At 44.5% G+C, this 14021-nt stretch overlaps 1 protein-coding gene across 6 annotated transcripts in view; it reads right to left on the reverse strand.

Annotated features, from left to right (window-relative positions):
* The window catches only part of LOC132382598 (coronin-2B), a 224003-nt gene that overhangs the window by 36438 nt on the left and 173544 nt on the right, over positions 1–14021 (reverse strand). For all 6 annotated transcript variants that reach the window (XM_059952968.1, XM_059952970.1, XM_059952967.1 and 3 more), the window contains 4 exons: positions 11651–11800; positions 10873–11037; positions 5904–6020; positions 824–928 (listed from right to left, as the gene is read on the reverse strand). In XM_059952968.1, coding sequence (XP_059808951.1) covers positions 824–928; positions 5904–6020; positions 10873–11037; positions 11651–11800 — 537 coding nt within the window. The remainder of the gene's footprint in view (positions 1–823; positions 929–5903; positions 6021–10872; positions 11038–11650; positions 11801–14021) is intronic.

The raw sequence follows: 14021 nt of genomic DNA on the forward strand, positions 1-14021 counted from the left end.
CCATTTTTTAAAAGATTGGGTGATTATAAAATCATAAGACATAGGAGCAAATTTAATCCATTTGGCTCATTGAGCCTGTTCTGCCATTTAATCATAGCTGACTCTTTTTCTTTCAGCCCCAACTTTTGTGGTCTCCCCCATGACCCCTCAACCCCCTTACCAATCAAGAACTGATCAATCTCTGCCTTAAATACACCCAATGACTTGGCCTCCACCACTCTCTGTGGCACCAAATTCCACAGATTCACCACCATCTAGCCGGCGAAATTCTTCCAGATCACATTGTTACAGACAGATTGGACATGGAGAGGATGATTTCAATAGTAGAAGAGTTTAGCACCAGTGGGCACAGCTCAGAATAAAAAGGCGTCCCTTTAGAACAGAGATGAGGAGAACATATTTTAGCTAGAGGGTGGTGAATCTGTGGAATTCCTTGCCACAGGTAGCTGTGGAGGGCAGGTCATTGGGTATATTTAAAGCAGAGGTTGATAGGTTCCTGACTAGTGAGGGCATCAAATGTTATGGGGAGAAGACAGGAGAATGGGGTTGAGAGGGAAGATACATCAGTCATGATCGAATGAGCAGACTCGATGGGCTGAATTCTGCTCCTATGTCTTATAGTCAAATTATTTAATTCTGAGCCTGTGTCCTTGGATCCCAGACTCATCTACTTTAGGTAGGAGGTGGGAAGAGTCAAGAAGGGCATAGTAGGCAAGATTGCTGTTGATAGGAGAAATGTGAAGACTGAGCGTGATCACACCTTGTGTTATGTGTATGGTCAGGGCAGTTCCCACAACATGTTGTTAACTGAGAGACAACTTACCTTTCCAGCTAGGTACAGCATGTGTGTATCATCGTCGTAGAAGGGGAACAGGAGCCCCGAGAGGCCATCGATTTCTTCTTCTTTTATTGGCATTGATAAGTCTTCCTAAAAGGAAAGAGATGGAAGACAAAAGGTAGTTTTGCATCTCACAGCCCAGAATCGCCTCAAATCTTCCCTGCACCATCACTCAATCCTCGGTCCTGGGGAATGCCACAGGCGACTAATGCAAAGGAAGATTTCCCTCAGAGTAACCTGATGATGAGTCGTCTGCTCCGCTTTGCGTGGTCTTGGCTGAGGCAGGGATGTTGGCCAAAAGGCAGGAGAGGTAACCTGTCTGATGTCAAACTAGCTGCCCACCAAATGGTGGGATAGGGCAGTTTTCTTTGATCCCAATCATTTTCCTTGCACTGTCCATTTAACTGGGAAATACCTTGCCAATAAAATTAAAATAACTTTCATTCCTGGGGTCTGCACGTCGCTGGTGAGACTAGTGTAACTCCTGCTTCGGCTATAAGGGCATGATAGCCATTTGGGTGGATGCTGCATGATGTGTCCCCTGTTACAAATCAGTATCATGAAATAACAAACAGTACACAATATGCAATTAAACAATCAAGCTTTATAATTCTTAATTTGACTATAAGGTTAGTAAAGAAACAAAAAAAAAGGGCCCATTCTCATGAAACAATCCGCAATACTGGAGCTCACTGATAAGGCCGTTCATCCACCATCGACCTCTTCTAATCGTTGCTGACCTTCGGACCCTCGCTCCAAGTCCACTCCGTCCGGCGGTCTACCAACTCTCTCCATTCGTGTCTTCTCTCCTCATCTCTCCCCAGCAAAAGACCATGAATTCCCGGCTCCAAGAAAGAACAACATCCTGCTCATTGGCTAACTTGTCCTGTTATCTCTAGTTATAACCCAAACATTGCTCCTACAGAGTAACTATTACCTTAGCAGTGGAACATTGCAGAGAAGCCTTTACATTAGCAGTGAAACCTTTACAGCGCGTTACACTAGCATTGGAGAGGAGGAGGATGGTCCCTCCCCTACAAATGGTATCTCTATGGTAACTCTCTCCTTACATCATCCGCATCTCCTCAGTGGCTGTTATGGTGCCACAAAAGTGGGTGGGCATACCATTCCTGAGGGGTTGTCCATGCCTGTGGATTAACCCACTGCTGCACATTGGAAAATACACTGGACTGCCGGTGTCTCTTTCCAGGGTAACCAAGATGGTGATTTGTCTTTGCTAACTGGCCAGGATTGACCTGTGGCTTTCTGAATTAAGTGCCTAATTTCCAGAATACCATAACAACATTGAACACTTTGGACTTTGGTTTGCTAGTTATAGAAATATCAGCCATAGTTAGTATAAGGATAGTCAACAAACACAGTGGAGGTGTAAATGATGATAAGAGGTACAGATCGAGTGAACAGCCAGAGACTTTTTCCCAGGACTGAAATGAGGGCATAGAAATGAGAGCGTAGAAGGTTGAGGGGGGATTTGATCGAGGTATTTAAAATTTTGAGAGGGATAGATAGAGTTGATGTGAATAAGCTGTTTCCACTGATTCAGTAGGGGAGATTCAAACGAGAGGACATGATTTGAGAGTTAGGGGGCAGAAGTTTAAGGGAAACACGAGGGGGGTATTTCTTTACTCAGAGAGTGATAGCTGTGTGGAATGAGCTTCCTGTAGAAGTAGTAGAGGCCAGTTCAGTTGTGTCATTTAAGGTAAAATTGGATAGGTATATGGACAGGAAAGGAGTGGAGGGTTATGGGCTGAGTGCGGGTAGGTGGGACTAGGTGAAATTAAGAGTTTGGCATGGACCAGGAGGGCTGAGATGGCCTGTTTCTGTGCTGTGATTGTTGTATGGTTATATGGTTTTATGGTTATAATTTTAAGGTAATTAGAGGAAAGTATAGGAGGGATGTCAGAGATTTAAAGAGAGTGGTGGGTTCATGGAATGCACTGCCAAGGGGTAGTGTTGGAAGTAGATACTTCCAACTTAAGATAGACATATAGATGAAAGAAAGGTGGAGGGCAATGTGGGAGGGAAGGGTTAGATTGACCTTAGAGTGGGTTAAAGGTCTGGCATAGCATTTTGGGCAGAAGGGCCTGTACTGTTCTATGTTCTGTGTTCTATGGTGGAAGGTGGGCATGTGACAGGCCACTTGGAGATACAGTCATGTGACAGAACCTTTGCGAGAACAACCAATCAGATTTGGAAATCATAAACCTCCCGGTACTGAGCAGCTTCCTTGCCATGTGTGGACAACAATGAGCAGAAAGTACTGGCCTGGTTCTTTGTCAGCACAGTGATGTCAATCCTAAAGAAAGCCCTTCACTAGAGGTCTGCTGGACAGATTTCTCCCGATCTGAGGCCTGCTGCTGTCAGATGAAGAGGAACCCTGGCATCCAGCAACAATGATGTCATCGAACTGACTGAGGAGTAGCCAACCACACTGGAGAATTTTCCATCCGCAAAGCAGGAAGGCAAAAACAATGAGCTAATATTTGAAATATTTGACAGAGTTGATAAAAGATTGGAATATAACACAAGAGGCAAAAGTATCATTTAAGAGAATATTATTTTTTTTAAATGATGAAATCTTCATCTAGGGCGGGGGTCGGCAACCCGCGGCTCCGGAGCCACATGTGGCTCTTTTACGTCTGTGCTGCGGCTCCCTGTTGCTTTGGGAAATAATTGGTTGTGGCGACCCTTTTCCTGGCACATCCGAACCGACTCACAATTAGATAGCCTACGGGGTTTTGCAAGCACAGAGCTTTGGAGCCTCTGCGCCATGGGGGAGGGGGGGGCAGGTTGAGGGAGGCTTAAAAGTGAGGCTGAAGATTTCGAATAAAGTTTTTTCCTTCGACTGCAGTTACCGACTCCGTGTCGTAATTTTAGCGCTGCGTGTAGCACACCGCTACATGGTCAGTATTTAATTAAAATGTATTTTATGTTAGTTTGTTAGTTTTTGAAATGTAAATCTAAATTTGAAGATTATGGTGATCTTGTACAATCTAAATAAGACGTCGTGGCGACCCATTTCCTGACACATCCGAACCGGCTCACAATTAGCCAGCGTTCAGGCTAAGGGAGATAGCCTACGGGGGTTTGTGAGTACGTGTCTTTTGCAGCATCCGCGCCCATGGGGGGCGGGTTGAGGGAGGCTTAAAAGCAAGGCTGTTTAGTTCGAATAAAGCTATCTTTGACTGCAGTTTACTGACTGCGTGTAGCACACCGCTACAACGTGTTTTTATCGCTGGCTGTCCAGAGGGGAGGTGCTGAAACGCTTTGTCGCGTGTCTGGAAGAAGTGAAAACTTTCCTGGGCAGCAAAGGGCTTACCTTTCCTGAGCTGGAACAGCCAGAGTGGCTGGAAAAGCTACACTTCATGGTAGACATGACAGCGCACCTGAACACGCTGAACACAGCTCTTCAGGGGAAAGGACGTACAGCCCTGCACATGTTGGAGGATGTTTTGGCACTCGAGCGCAAGTTGACGTTGCTTGCCAGAGATTTACAGAAAGGCACATTGTCTCACTTCCCCAATTTGAGAGAGTTCAAACAAGGTCACGACATGATAAATTCGGGGTATTTACATTCTGCAATCATCGCAATGCAAACATCGTTTGGGAAACGCTTCTGTGAGTTCAGAGAGGAAAAAAACACATTATCCTTCCCGGTCACTCCCCTAAGCATCGATCCATCCCTACTGAATACGACTGCATTGTCAGGTGTGAGTCAACCTGAAAAAGTATGATAAATATTTTAATTGCCTATTATTTTACGTATATTCATATGTTTTCATTGTTCAGTGAAATAGTCCTTTTATTTTTCAGGTTGACAGCTGGCTGACGTTATTTTTGGTTTGCTGCTGGCGGCAAATTTAAGTTTGGCGTTTTTCATAAATAAAAGAAGGACTCAAATAGCCGTTGAGTATTTTACTTAAAAGTAACCTTCAACCCAACGTCTTTTTTTCGGAGTTCAAAATGTTTTTGTTGCATGCAGAAATGTAATTTCGTTTTCTCTGCAGGAGTTCATCAATTTCATAAATGCAACACATTATAGTTTGTTTATACATAGCATAAAGGCAAAACAAAACGTTGTATGCAGTGTTATTTCATTTTAAATGTCAAACGGGTTTTGCGGCTCCCAGTGTTTTCTTTTCTGTGGGAAACGGGTCCAAATGGCTCTTTCAGTGGTAAAGGTTGCTGACCCCTGATCTAGGGTTATCTTCAATGTAGGGGACTAAGAAATAGATTTTTGGGTCAAGGTGTCTTCCAAACAGGATTTATGGTTCACAATTCTATTAAAAGCTGAGGTATACTTATGCATGTGTGGTAATGTTGATGTTTATGACAATTTCACAGCATATAGAGTCATAGAGTACTACAGCACAGTTAAAGTCCATTTGGCCCATCTAGTCCATGCCAACCTGATAGATTCATAGACTTATGGAAAAGTGCAGCACAGAAAAAGGCTCTTCAGCCCTTCTAGTCTGAGCCAAACCATTTAAGCTGCCTAGTCCCATCTACCTGCACCGGAAAAAATAGCCCTCCAAACCCCTCCCATCCATGTACTTATCCAAACTTCTCTTAAACGTTGAAATCCAGCTCACATGCACCACTCACACTGGCAGCTCATTCCACACTCTTACAACCCTCTGAATGAAGAAATTTCCCCTCATGTTCCCCTTAAACATTTCACCTTTCACTCTTAACCCGTGACATCTGGTTGTAGTCCCACCCAACCTCAATGGAATAAGCCTGCTTGCATTTACCCTATTTACACCCCTCATAATTTTAAATGCCTCTATCAAATATCCCCTCAATGTTCCAAGGAATAAAGGCCTAACCTACTCAATCTTTCCTCATAACAGATCCTCCAGTGCCGATAACACCTTTTGTATTATTCAGTCTACCTGGGCCTGTACCATGTTCCTCCAAAACCCTCCCATCCATGCACCTATCTGAACTTCTCTTATATTGCAAGAAATGGCAGCAATGCTGAGACTGTAACCACGAATTGGCGCCTTTGTCTTATGCTGCAGACTTGACTTACTGCACTGACCTGATCCCAGAGAGCTATCTGTCTGGTGTTCCACCTCGACACTCCGGTGGTGAGCAGCCTCTTTGAGTTCCCCAGGACCACCACGCGGTTCACTTTGTGGTTCTTGCAGCTTGCTTCCTGCAGGGATGGAAGGGGTCAATTCTGTAGGTCATACTGTATGGAAGCAGGCCTAACTCATCCTTGCCAGTCAAGGTGTCCAGTTGAGTTAGTCCCATTTTCCTGAGCTTCCTACATCCCTCTACACTTCTGTCCATGTAACTGTTCAAATGTCTTTTAACCTTTGTAATATGGCCCAGTCCTTCACGGGTAAAGCCCTCACCTCCACTGAGCACATCTATATGGAGTGCTATCACAGGAAAGCAGCATCTATCATCAGAGACCCCATCACCCAGGTCATACTCTCTTCTCACTGCTGCTTTTAGGCCAAAGGTTCAGGAGCCTCAGGACTCACATTGCCAGATTCAGGTACAGTTATTAATCCTCAATAATCATGCTCTTGAATCAAAGGGGGATAACTTTATTCAACTTCACTTGGCCCAACACTGAACTGTTCCCACAACCTATGGACTTACTTTCAAGGAGTCTTCAATTCATCTCATGTTCTCAATATTCATTGATCATTTATTATTATTATTACTAATAGTCTTTCTTTTGTATTTGCACAGTTTGTCTTTTTCTCATTGGTTGCTTGTCCTGTTTCATTCATTCTATTATCGTTCTTGAATTTACTGAGTATGCTCACAAGGAAATGAATCTCAGGGTTGTATATGTACTTTGATAATAAATTTACTTTGAACTTTGAGTATTGAATTGTATCTTCCTCTACCACTTCCTTTGGCCTCCCACCTTCTATGTGAAAAAAATGCCCTATTAAATCATTCTCCTCTCACTTTAAACATAAATCTCACTTAACAGTCTCTTTAGGGTCCAGGGGAAGGTTGTGTGTGTTTCTTTAACCTCTGCGGCTGAAGAACTGTCAGTGAAATTACTGAATGCACTGTCCAATCAGAGTCCAAAGCAGATGGAGCGATAGATCAGAATTAGTGAGAAAGACATGAAATTGACAAAATGCAAAAGAATAATTAAAACAAAATCTCTTTCAACAATAAACTGAGAGAATTAATATCCAGCCATGTACACAATAAAGTGTACCATGTTAGTGTAGCAGTTAGCACAATGCTACTACAGCTTGGGGTGTTGGAGTTTGAACTTCAATTCTGCCACTGTCTGTAAGGAATTTGTACGTCTTCCTGATGAACACGTGGGTTTCCTCCAGGTGCACCAGTTTCCTCCCACAGTCCAAAGACTTACCGGTTAGTGGATTAATTGGTCATTGTAAATTGTGCTGTGATTAGGTTGGGGTTAAGTAAATGGATTACGGGTGGTGTAGCTCAATGCCCTGACTGATGAAGATGAGCATGAATATGCCTTCTTCATTACACTTTCTACTGTGTGGGCCCTTTCAGGGAGCTGTGGACATGCACTCTGAGATCCCTTTGGCTCAATGCTCTGGAGGGTCCTGCCATATTTCCTCTTGGATTTCAACTTCTTAAATGTATCTCCTCTCATTTATCCAGATGAAACAGCACCCGGAGGAAACCCACGTATTCATGGGGAGGACATAGAAACTCCTTGCAGGTAGCACCAGAATTGAACTCCAAACTCCAACACCCCCAGCTGTAATAGTGTTGCGCTAACTGCTACGCTACCATGGCACCCTTTATTGTGTACATGGGTGGAAATTAATTCTCTCAGTTTTCTTTATTGTTGATAAGAGATTTCTTTTCTCTGCCCAAACCTTTGACAGATTTATATCCTTCGACAATCTTCCTCATTATCCACATCTCCGGCAATTTTCACATTGGACAAAAACACTAATACTTTATCTTAGGAAACTTGGATTTTCTGCCATAAAGTAAATCATCTAAGTATCTTTGTCCAGTATTGAATTTTGGGTACATTGTTGCACAGGGGCAGAGTGCATTGCTAACAGCTCAGTATATTTTATGCTTCGAGAAGAAAGTTCTTGCCTGGGTAAGGCTGATACTGGAAGTATATTATTCATGAACTGGTGGTAACAGAGATGCCTGATTGCTGTTTAAATTACTTATCTCTCTGAAATGTAACTGCAAAGCTTCAAACTCAGCTAGCATGCTTTCACGATTTATAAACACGATATATTGTACAGATGCTGGAAATCCAGAGCAATACACACACAATGCTGGAGGAACTCTGCAGGTCAGGCAGCATCTATGGAGATGAATAAACTGTACACACTTCATGCTGAGGTCCTTCTTTAAGACTGAAAAGGAAGGGGGAAGTGCCAGAATAGAAAGGTGGGGAGGGGCGGGGGAAAGGAGGATAGCTAGAAGGTGATAGTGGAAGCCAGGTGGGTAGGCAGGGTAAAGGGCTGGAGAGGAAAGAATCCAAAAGGAGAAGAGAATGGATCATAGAAGATCAGTTAGGAGAGGAGAGTGGGCTATAGGAGATCTGATAGGAGAGGGCACCATAGGAGATTGGACAGGAGAGGAGAGCGGACTGAAGTAGATCTGTTAGAAGAGAAGGGTGGAACCATAGGAGGTCTGTTAGGAGAGAAGAGTGGATCATAGGAGATTTGATAGGAGAGGAGAGTGGACCAAAGTAGATCTAATAGGAGAGGAGAGGGACTATAGGAGGTGGTTTTATGATCCTCCTTCCCTTTTTCCCACGGTCCTCTCTCATCTCCTGTCAGATTCCTTCCTCTCCAGCCCTTTACCTTTTCTACCCACCTGGCATTGCCAATCACCTTCTAGCTATCCCCTTTCCCTTGCCCTCCCCATCCAAATTTTTATTCTAGCATCTTCTCCCTTCCTTTCCAATCCTGAAGAAAGGTCTCGGCCTGTTTACTCATTTCCATAGATGTTGCCTGACTTGCTGAGTTCTTCCACCATTTAGAGTGTGTTGCTTATACATTCATGATTCGTCTCATTGTGGTCTGGAGGTCAGGGTCTTAGGCACGTATACAGTCTATAGCTAAGGTGCCTAAGACTACTACACAGTGTTATCTGTCAATGTGGAGTGGAGAGAGAGTTTGTAAATCTGGTGGGAGCAAAGGATGTTGGGAATGGTGAGGGTGGAGTCCTGTGGGGAATTTGTGGGACAGATGGCAGAGAAGGTGCCAAGGGCAGGGGGTGGTGTGGGTGCAGATGTACCCAGCCCTGAGACACCAGCACCAGCTACGACTATCCAACATCTGCTCCCATGACTTCACGTGACCCTGACCAGTGGGATCTAAGCAGGTGCTACACTTTCCCCAAGGGTGACCTGCAGACTAGCAGAGGGAAGGAGGAAAGGAACACCTTATACCTTCTTTAGTAGAGATGTATGTTCACCCGGCCACCTTCCCTTTCAGCGAAAAATCTCATTAAAGCAAAAATAGAAAATGCTAGAAATACCCTTAAGGGATGTTTCGATAGGCACATGGATGTAAAGAAGATGGAGGGATATGGACATTGTGTAGGTAGGAGGAATTAGCGTTTGGGTGTTCTGATTTGCTTTTTAGCTGGTACAGCACAACATTGTGGGCCAAATGGCCAGTTCATGGGCTGTACTATTTATTCTATGCTCCACGTTCTATGTAATTGGCAAATCAAGCCGCATCTGTGGAAAGGAAATGAGCCAATGTTTTAGATCAACCCGGCAGGCTGACTCTTTTGCTCTTTTGTCAGATGCTGCCCAAATGGCTGAGGATTTCCAACATTTCCTGTTTTTAATCTCTGGTTTCCAGCATCTGCAGCTTTTTAGACCCTTGCACTGAAGGCACCCAAATTCACCTATAGATCTTCGAAAATGAACATTCAGGCAGGGTGTTGGGAGTACTCAGTCCTATCTGCAGGAGAGGATGGGATGGAAGCTGGGGGCAAAATGTATGAATAGCCCTCAGGAGAAAAAAAAAGGAGGTGATGCAGCCATTCAAAGGGGATCTGCAGGACAAGTTTTTTTTATATAGGGAGTGGTGGGTGCCTGTAATAGTTTACCGGGGCGGCCATGGAAGTAAATATGACAGAGGCATTTACGAGGCTCTTAGGCACAGAAATGCGCAGAGATGGAGGGATATGGACTGTGTAGGCAGAAAGGATTAGTGCAGTTAGGCTTTTAATTGCAAGTTTAATTAGTTTGTGGGTGGAGGGTGGAGATACATCTTTACCAAAGAAGGTGTAAGGCACTCCTCCTCTCTGCTAGCCTGTAGCTCACCATTGGACAAGGTGTAGCACCTCCTTATCTCCCCACCCCTTCCAATCAGGGTCACGTGAAGCCATGGGAGCAGGTGGTGGATGGTCGTACAAGCAGCCGCTGCATATCACAGGTCCTGGTTATGCGGCCACTGACACCAGGTAGACAATCTCTGAAGAGTACTGATAATGGCTGGGGTCACCCGCCTTGTAAAGACACTGCCCAGAAGAAGGCAATGGCAAACTACCTCTGTAGAAAAATTTGCCAAGAACAATCGTGGTCGTGACACCATGATCGCCCATGCCGTACAACACAACACATAATGATGATGATGATGAACTAGTCTGGCACAAACTTGTGGGGTGAAGGGCCTGTTCCTCTTCAGTACTGTTCTCTGCTCGATAAGCATTTAACAGACCTGGCTGCCATTTTCTAATCCTACAAGTTTGGTTGTGTTGGTACTCAAATCTCTCCTGCTTACCACCTGTTACTAATAAGACTATCGACATAGGAGTAAGATTAGGCCATTCAGCCCATTGGGTCTAGCATTTTCCCTCCCAAACTCATTCTCCTGCCTTCTTCAACCTTATCCTCTACTTTAAGTATACGCAACGACCTGGTCTCCACAGATGTCCGTGGCAATGAATTCCACAGATTCACCATCCACTAGCTAAAGGAATTCCTCCTCATCTCTGTTCTAATATTTCGATAGGACTGAGCCAAACATTGCACATCACATCGCAGTAAAACTATTTACTTGTAGCACTTTGCCGGAGCGAGGCTCGATGACCCTCAGCTTCTTGTCCTTGCAGGTGGTGGCAAAGAGGCTCCCATCCGTGTTGAAGGACATGCAGAGAATGACGTCGGTGTGGCAGTCGATCATTTTAACTGGCTCACCAATTTCTAGGTTCCAGATCAGGATCTGAGGAGATAGAACAGTTACAATATATAATGCAACTAATAACCTGAGGTAATGTTGCTGCTTTATAAAACCCTGGTTAGACCACACAGAGTATTGCGTTCATTTTTGGTCACCTCATTCAAGGAAGGGTATGGAAGCTTTAGAGAGAATGCAGAGGAGATTTACCAGGGTGCTGCTTGGATTAGCAATGATATGAGGTGGCACAACTTTCAGGTGATTGGAGGCATGTATAGGAGAGATGTCAGAGGAAGATTTTTTACACGGAGAATGATGGGTACAAAGAACAAAGTTCCAGGGGTGGTGTTACAGGCAGATACATTAGGGACACTGAAGAGACTCTCGTGTAGTCACATGAATGATAGAAAAATGGAGGGTTATGTGGGAGGGAAAGGTTAAATTGATCTTGGAGTAGGTTAAAATGTCAGCACAACATCGTGGGCCGAAGGGACTGAGTAGTGTTGTACTGTTCTACGTTCTGTGTTCTATATGGGCTCACTGTCCAATCTGGAAAAGTACTCAGCTGGCAAGGCAGCACTCCCTCAGTAAAGCTTTGCTTGGATCGGTAGACGTTCTGCTGATCGTTAAGCAGTACCAGCAGAGGGAGTTCTCTCACCTTATAATCATAACCCGCGCTGAATAAGATATTATTGGTGGTGGGGTGCCATTCAATGAGGCCAACTCTCCGACTGTGTCCGTACAGTTCCAACACAGCCTCAGTCATGTTCCTCTTCAGACCTCCTTCTGGGATCTCCCAGAGTCTCACCTGGAAGTAACAAAGGGAATCATTTCATACACAGTGGGATAAACTTTAAGTCAGGTCAAGTTTATTGTCATTTAACCATATACATGTATAACATATATAACTATGTAATGTATCTAGAAACGAGACGTTTCTCCAAACCAGGGTGTAAAGCACAGTAATACATATAACACACAATAACTTATAAAGGTAAAGATAAAATCTACAGATTAATCACACATAAGTAACAAACTAAAGTGCATTAATATTAAGTATAATATTAAGATTAACCAGTGACACTTCGAATACAATGCAGCAGGGAGATCAGAAGCCTGACAGCTTGGGGGAAGAAACTGTTTCTGTTTTTATGCATCCTAGTCTCCTGCCTGATGGTAGAAAGTCAAAGAGGATGCTGGAGGGATGGGTGGGATCCTTAATAATACTAAGGGGCCCTGTGTAACCAGCACTCCTGATAGCTATTTCCAATGGATGGTAGGGAGACCCGTATGATCCTCTCAGTTGTTCTGGCAGTTCTTTGTAGAAACTTCTTGTCCGATGCTCAACTACTCCATACCAGATGGAGATGCAACTTGTCAGGATGCTCTTAACGGTGCTCCTGTAAAATGCAATTAATATGGGGGTGGGTTGGAGCCTTGTTTGCCTCAATTTTCTCAGGAAGTGCCTTCTTGTTCAGGGAGGTGGTATTAAGGGACCAGGTGAGGTCATCCATGACGTGAACTCCAAGGAACATGGTGTACTTAACTCTCTCTATGTTGGAGCCATGTATTCGCAGAATGGGATCTCTCATCTCCAGCTTCCCGAAGTCCGCAATGGTTTCCTTTGTCTTCTCCACATGTTCTGCTTACGGCGATCCACCAGCCGCTCCTGCTCCTCCTCCCGATACTCCGTCCCGGCATCACTCTCGACGAGGCCAACCACCGTCGTGTCATCGGCAAACGTGATGACCCGGTTTGAGCTGGATCCTGCGACACAGTCGTGCACCAGCAGTGTGAACAGCAGCGGGCTGAGCCCACAGCCCTGGAGAGCGCCAGTGCTCAGCGTAAGGGGACGGGAGACATTGCTGACTGTGGCCTTGCTGTTAAGAAGTCCCGTATCCAGTTGCAGAGGGAGGTGTTGAGGCCCAGCGAGGACAGTCTCCCCACCAGTTTCTGGGATATGATGGTGCTAAACGCTGAACCGAAGTCCATAAACAGCAGTTTGGCATGTGAGACCCCATTTTCCAGGTGGGACAGGACAGAGTGGAGGGCAGAGGCTGTTGCATCGTCAGTGGATCGATTTGAGTGATAAGTGAACTGGAAAGGGTCCAGTGTAGCCGGGAGAAGGGCTTTAATGTGCTCCATGACCAGCCGCTCAAAGCATTTCATAATGGTTGATGTTAGTGCCACAGGACGATCATCATTTAGGCAGGTTACTGTCACCTTCTTTGGCACTGGAATGATGGTTGCCACCTTGAAAACTGAGGGAGACAATAGATTGTTCCAAAGAGATGTTGAATATATCCACCAGCACCTCTGACAGCTGGGCTGGGCTGCATACAATGCCAAAATTCAAAGTAAATTTATTATCGAAGTACATATGTGTCACCATATACAACCCTGAGATTCATTTTCTTGCAGGCGTTTACAGGAAAATAAAGAAATGAAGCAGATTTTATGAAAAAATATACAGAAACAGACGACCAACGTGCAAAAGAAGACAAACTGTACAAATACACAGTAAAATACTAAGAATGCGAGTTGTAGAGTCCTTGAAGGTGAGTCTGTAGGTGGGAGGAAAAATTTCACTGAGACGATCAACCTGAATCTCTATGAATGGTATCAATGGCAAAGCTCACAGGAACTCACCGCGCTCTCTCTTCCCTCTGTCTCTTTAACCTTCTCCAGGCCTGCAATCTCCCATTGACTCTGACCTCCTGGTCTCCCCTGAACTTAATCACTCTACCATTGGATACCCTGTCTTTCACTGCCAAGAACCCAAGTTCTGGAATTCTCTTCCTAACCCTTTCTGTCCAATCTTGCTTCTTAAGCCCTACCTTTTTGCCTAAATTTTTATGCCATCTCTGTGAATAAAAATGAAATAAAAACACTGAAAACCTGAAATAAAAACAGAAAATGCTGGAAATCCTCAGCAGACCAGATGGCATCTGTGAGGAGAGAATGGAGTTAAATTTCAGGATGAAGGGACATCAAGCCTGTTTCTCCATTGATGCTGCCTGACATGCTGA

Source organism: Hypanus sabinus, chromosome 28 (assembly GCF_030144855.1).
Source record: "Hypanus sabinus isolate sHypSab1 chromosome 28, sHypSab1.hap1, whole genome shotgun sequence".
In the NCBI taxonomy this organism is placed as follows: domain Eukaryota; kingdom Metazoa; phylum Chordata; class Chondrichthyes; order Myliobatiformes; family Dasyatidae; genus Hypanus; species Hypanus sabinus.